This window comes from Gouania willdenowi, chromosome 5 (assembly GCF_900634775.1).
Source record: "Gouania willdenowi chromosome 5, fGouWil2.1, whole genome shotgun sequence".
Lineage (NCBI taxonomy): Eukaryota > Metazoa > Chordata > Actinopteri > Blenniiformes > Gobiesocidae > Gouania > Gouania willdenowi.
Window position 1 is genome coordinate 19,886,973 of NC_041048.1, and position 6,506 is coordinate 19,893,478.

Below are 6,506 nucleotides of genomic sequence, written 5' to 3' on the forward strand. Positions count from 1 at the left end.
TTTTTTTTTTAAGTCAAGATGTTGATAAATTTATTGAAATTCAGTGAAAACTAAAAGTATGAGAAGGTCCTGAAACAGGGTGAACAGAAGCTGAGTGAAGGGGTCAGACAGGTCTAAAGGTCTGTAGTTGAAGTCTCTAATTGGACTTCAATGGTATTGTTTTATATTTCTGTTCCTGTATATATGTATATATTTAGATTTTATTTATTTAGTTGTTATTGACTGTCTTCAAACATATACAGATAATAAACATTCATTTTAACAACCAAAAATGGAATGGGCTTACGCAGTAACACTAAAGCACATTAAAAACAACTCAAAAACAGCGTAATTCATCATCTTAACAACTTGTGTTTCAATAGAAGCAGAACATTTTGTTTTTTTTAAATCATTTTAGAACATATTATAATGTTTTCTCCTTCTTGTGTTGAACTTACAGATTATCATCAACATCGAGCTGCTATAGCAAAGCAGCAGAAATAAATTAAACATTACATTTGCCAGAGGTCTTCTCTCTCGCGCTGTCACATGATCTCGTGTGCCTTGTTTGAGTGTCCACTGCATTTTACTGGTGGATTTTACCCAATCAGTGTTCGTGGTTTGAAAGGAAACAGGAGTATTCAATTCCAGATTGTGCCAATGGAGTATTTCATAGGCTGAGCCTTAAAGAGGCGGGACCCGTGGTTGAATCCAGTTTCACATAAGAGCTCTTTTTCTCCTTGATGCAGCACAGATGTCTCCTCACTGGAGCTTTCACATGGTGTGGAGAAATAGTTGAGGTTAGGCATGAGTGTGGATTTCTGTGTAATTATTACGTCAGTCTGGGATTTTAGCTGAATCACTGATGATGAGTCGATAAAAAATAGGGCGTTTCCCTTGACGTTGGTTGTTGTTGTTGTTGTTGTTGTTGGGGATGTTGAGAGTAAGTTTGCTTTGTCTCTTTTGAAAATCAGGTCAATGACTTGGACAGAGTACAACAAATGGGAGGGGCTTCTTTCAGCAGGCCCGTACATGTCCACAGTAAAGACTTGATAGTGCTATTGGAGTGATTCTTCATAATAACAGTTTGAACATGAATATATTCACATTGCGTTCTGTGTGGTTGGTTCTGATCTGTGTGAAAGCTTCATGGATTAATGTGCAGAATGTTTATTTGCTCTTACTGAGAATGACCATTACATGGTTGACTGAACTTGCATGTGTTTGATCACTAAATGTTTTTCTCTATCTCGTATCCTCAGCTGTGCTCACGTGAATCCGGCGACTGCTTACAGGAGCAGATGCAGTACATGATGAGGTCACTGCAGGATCTGAAACAACTACGAACAAGCAGCCCTGCAGTCAGACCGCCGCTCGCTGCCCTCAACGGCCAACTCCCAGCCTTGGCGCGCCACTCCGCTGTGGCACGTGCATGTCAGCAGCGAGCGATGCAACGGGAGCAGCGAGTCCACCTGCGGGTGTCTGATGCCAGCACCTACGACTCTGCTTTCTGTCTGGCAAGCCCTCTGGAGGAGGAGGACGAAGAAGAAGTGGAGGATGAGGAGGACTCCAGCAGCCAGCTAGGCCTCAGCCTCAGATCGAGCCGGCGCTCTCCCAGCAGCCACAAGAGTTTGGAGTTTGATTCCGGATACTCGGAAGCATCGTGGCAGGATGACACGGTGGTGCTGAGGAGGACGAGGAACGTGCGGGTGTCGTCCTCGGCTTGCGTTCGCACAAACAGAGTACCCAGCGGACGTATTCGCCCTAAATCTACCTCTGACGCGTGTCTGGAGATGTGGACATCATTTGAACTCAGTGACCAAGAGGACTGGACGAACTCTCTGTTGACCAGAGGACGCAACCGTCAACCGCTGGTTCTGGGTGACAACAGCTTCGCAGATCTAATACAGAACTGGATGGACTTGCCGGAGTGCACAGAGCCTACAGACTTAAAGCCAATAGTGCGGCACAGACTGGGAAAAGGCTTTTTTGGGAACATGAGGAAGAAACTAGTTGGATTTTCTAAGAGCGTTGAGGACAGAGTGAGGATGAGATCCACAATGTCCTCTGGTGTAAACCGAACTGCCAATGCGTCTAAACGCCTGTCCTGTCCAATCGTGGCCTCACAGCCAAAAGTACCATTTTTCCACCAGTCTCACACAGGCATCAATCAACTGGACTCAGACTTTTATCGCTTCACAGCTCTGATGAGTTCGGGCAGCAGGCAGCCCATTATCTGCAAAGACATCATTGGTTATGTGTGATGTAAGGCTTCACACTGACTGAATTACCCCCAGAGTCCCCTTTATACTGTGCTATGACATGTTTGAAATAAACAGAAACTCATTCAACTCAGCTTGGATTCAATTTTTTACTTCATGCATGGTGAGAAAAGTTGGTTGTTAATTTTGTCCGATAAAATCACAATGATTAATGAATCATTTACTCCATAAAGAAAGGTCATAATAGCAGCTTTAAACTTTGTTTTCATCTCCACCCTAAATACTCCATTTGTTGACATCTTCACGCATTGCATTGTGGGATGTGTTGGGTAAGTTACTCTAAACTTGTAATATTTATATTACTAGTTACTGGGATAAAAATGTAATATATTTGTATTACAATATTACTGTTTTTTAAAATGTAACTGAGTTACACTACTTTGAGTTACTTTTGGTTCAGAACACTAAATATATCACACTGATTGTGTTCGAATAACATCAGGTCTAAGTTTTGTTTCAAATACTACTGCTGTTTCAGGAACAAAAAGCTCTTTTTTGTTCCCCATAAGTTATATTTAACTATAATGATGATCATATTTTTTCTCTCAAATAATTGCAAACAGTGACAAAACCAAGCAAATATGCACTTAAATGAAATATGCATGTAACTTGAGTTATTTTAATTGTAACTAGTAATATATGACCACTTTTCACTTTTGTAATGTTACACTACTGAGTTACTTCAAAAAGGATTATATCACTGTAATATATTACAAAAATAACTAGTTACTCCCAACACTGCTCGTAACCGAATGCATAAAAGTGTTTTTTTCTTCATTCTTACTGTGATTTAGTTCTTTTATTCAATCAGACATGGAGCTTGACACCAATTGTATTCGGTAATTCTCCGTGATATCATTTGTCTCGGTGACTCCACATCCCACAATGCAATGCGCAAAAATGTCAACAAACTGGGTGCCTATGGTGGACATGAAAACAAACGATTTCAACCTTTTCCTTTCTTCTTGAAGCAAGTGACACTCGATCCATCGATGTATGAGGCATACACTAATATTTTATCTAATGAAAAAATTATCAGGGGTAGCAGCTTCATTTGAAATCATGAAACCCTTGTTTTTATTAAACATTACTTAATACTTTCTTTATTACGGATAGAGTTGCTTAGGAATACATTCAGAGGTGTAAAGAGTACTAATATCCTACACAAGTAGAAGTACTGTTACTTGATTGAAATTGTACTCAAGTAGAAGTACAAGTAAGTCATACATAAAATACTCAAGTAAAAAGTAGCTCAATTAAATAGTACTCAAAGTAAAAGTTACTCGTCACCTTCATGTATTTTTGGAAATAAATCTTGCCACCTAATTTATTTTCCACAAAGGCATCTGTGTAAAATAAAAGGTTTGTCAAAATGTACAATTATTTTTTAAATAAAATAGCACCAATTAAATCAATAAAAAAAAATAAAAAATAAATCAGACTCTAAGAATAGCTCCATTTATGAACTCTAAAACTGAGAAAATAACCGGCATTCAGTGCTGTTTTGGTGCCGTGCATTACATTTAATCTGATTGGATGTGATGCATTTGATTGCTGTCTGATCATTTGTTTTTTTTTGTAGTTTCACAATATCTGTTGATCATTTTAACGCAAAAAAACAATAATTATCTCTGTAACGGGTGTAGAAATGTAATGAATTACTTAACTTCTTTTAAAACGTATAAAACTAATAAAATGACTGATTTAGAAATATAATCAAAAAAAGTACGTGCCCATAAACGCAACTCAATGACAGTAACGTGAGTACTTGTAATCTGTTACTTTCACCTCTGAATTCATGTGCTAAAGAGTTTGTTGGTGCAGCTTTCCTGCATAAAGTTTGCTGCTCTCTTACCCGAATGTGGAATTCTTTTGAGATGCCATAAAGAGGACCATGAGAGCTATTTAGGGCCCAGAAGCAGAGGTTGTATCAACACTGAGAGCTCTGAGAGCTGTGTGCCTGATGAGGTAATGTCCCATGTGTCCGTGCAGAAAGAGGTGAGCAGAGGAAAGGCCATAGCTCGCTGCAGATGGAGCACACGTTTGCCTTCTCCTCAGCTCCGTCAAGCGTACGTAGCGTCTCGCTAACAGCTGCATGCTTCATTTAACCGCCTTTCTGCTCATTTAGATTCCTGGCTGTTAAAGTGGCACCAACTTTAATTTGCACATTAGTCAGTGGCACAAATAATTCCTTTCCCATCTTGGAAAAGAAAGCTTATCGTAGCACAAATACAGAGCTAAGATGATATTCACTTCACCTTTGCCTTTACAAATTCACTTTGTTAATCAATTCAGAGGAAAAACAGCACCGGACATTGTCGTGATAAAGAATTTCCCCCAAAGTGATTTCCCATGCTCCCCCCAGCAGCCAGTCTCACAAATCATGTCTGATATCAATAAGATGGAGAGTTCTGCTGAGCGATGTTTGCTTTGGCCTCTCTATCATGGAGAGACGTCGTGGCTGAGCATTCTTATCAAAAACACTAATAACAGTCACGTGATTGGAGAATAAGGGATTGTTTTTCTCTCGTACTAAGAGTAGTTTGTGGTCTTTCTGGATGGCAACGCAGAACAGAGAACCAGAAGTAAATGGTCTGAGTCGTGACTTTCTCTGACCTCTGTCTGACTCGTCTGGTTCTGTGTATCTTATACTTCCCAGGGCTGGAGATTGAAAGCAGCATTGATACATCGCCTCCTTCAGTTTACTGATAATGAATGAATGTGGATTAAAAGAGCGGATACGAGGAGAAAGCAAGGGATTAAAGAATCATTCCTCTTACGTTATCTTAGCGCTTCCTTGAATATATAAGTGAGATATAAATGAAACCAAAAACACCATAAAGAACTCAGCCGAACAGATGAAAACAATTAAATTGAAGCTGTGATTCATCAACTTTATAGTTTTCTCCTTTTTAGTCCCTTCTCACCATGTTGCTCTTTACTGCACTCTAAGGGCCTGATTTACTGAAGGTGTGTGTATGTAAAAATGTGACTTAACAGTTAACAGCATGTGATCTACTAACTATTGTGTCAGTCAAATGGGAAAAGTATCATCAATAACCTATTTCAGCGTTCCAATGAACATGTGCCAAACTAAAGGCCTGGGGGCCAAATATGGGCCTTTCTAGAGCGTCAAACTCGACCTGCACAACAAAGTAAAATTATCGCAAATAATTCAGTTGTAGATACTGTAGCTAAGTTCTTCCAAATACACAAATTCAATGAGCTCCACTAAATCAGTAGGACTCACAGTTTTTCAATGCTGACATCACATGATGTTCGTCATTTTTAATCTTTGAAGAACTCTCAGTTTTCAAAAAGTCTTGCAATTTTCCTCAATTTATAAAACAGAATTTCCCCTAATTAATCAATAGTTGGTCCAAAAATCAAGAAAAGTTAAAGAAAAAGCCCTGCAGGAACTGATATCTGTCATTTATTGCTTTAATGTTGTCAATACCTTAAATACTTTACGTCATCTGAATTAATTTTCCACTGCTAACAATCTGTTAGCATCCTGCCTTTACAGTGAAGAAAAATGACTTTGTTTCAGTCATATCACCAGCTGCTGCGCTGAAAAAACACAACCCACTGTCTTGTCTCCAAATCCTCGCTTCTGATTGGTCAATCCCACACACGGGGGAGCGGGGAGGGGAGGGGCTTTTTCTACGAGCATGAATCGGTTTCTCGCAAAATGTGTTGCAAAACTCAAGCGGCGCCGATTCACACGAGAAAAGTAGTTTGTGCATCTGCAGCGCTAGATTGGAGAAGTTGTGACCGGAGAGTTGTTCGTTGTAAACGATCATTTACGCAAGTAATTAAAAAAACATGGGAATAAATGTTAGATTACAAGTTTGCAGCTGTAACTGTATGTGTAAATATCAGTCTATACATTTTTTTCCATCATTTGTGACATTAAATTTATTTCACGTGTGTGGATTTTTTTATACACAAGCTCACGTCACATTCTACAAGCTCTAACATTTTGCAACATATCTACCTTCATAGTGCACACACAATGTAGCGCTCTTTATTTGGGATGTTAGTAAATCATGCCCATTGATGTTGTTTCTCCAGAATAAAAAGCAGGAAAAGTGGTGTGTCGTAACATTCTTTGAGTGAAACTTTGGTCTTGGCTGCTCGCTATAGTTTGACGCCTATTTGCAACCTGCACAGGCAGAAATATCTGTGTTTTTCCGTGAAAGTTCAGGTACAGTGTGTAGTTTAGTGGTTAGCAACAGCAAGACG

General features: G+C 39.3%; 1 protein-coding gene across 2 annotated transcripts; it reads left to right on the forward strand.

Annotated features, from left to right (window-relative positions):
* Positions 1–546: 546 nt before the first annotated feature.
* Positions 547–2,330, forward strand: LOC114463571 (PAK4-inhibitor inka2-like). 2 transcript variants are annotated; one of them, XM_028447210.1, is made up of 2 exons: positions 547–779; positions 1,242–2,330. In XM_028447210.1, exons 1-2 carry the CDS (start codon positions 723–725, stop codon positions 2,241–2,243), a joined length of 1,059 nt encoding a protein of 352 aa, XP_028303011.1. In that variant the 5' UTR covers positions 547–722; the 3' UTR covers positions 2,244–2,330. The 2 variants fall into 2 exon arrangements, with proteins under 2 accessions (XP_028303011.1, XP_028303010.1); XM_028447209.1 differs by having other exon boundaries at positions 709–1,138.
* The last annotated feature ends 4,176 nt before the right edge of the window (positions 2,331–6,506 follow it).

Excerpts from the sequence above, each read along its gene's own strand:
- LOC114463571 (XM_028447209.1), top strand. The coding sequence starts at position 1,073 with ATGAATATATTCACATTGCGTTCTGTGTGGTTGGTTCTGATCTGTGTG. Across the intron at positions 1,139-1,241 it reads TGAAAGCTTCATGGATTAAT|CTGTGCTCACGTGAATCCGG; the intron begins GTGCAGAATGTT and ends TCGTATCCTCAG.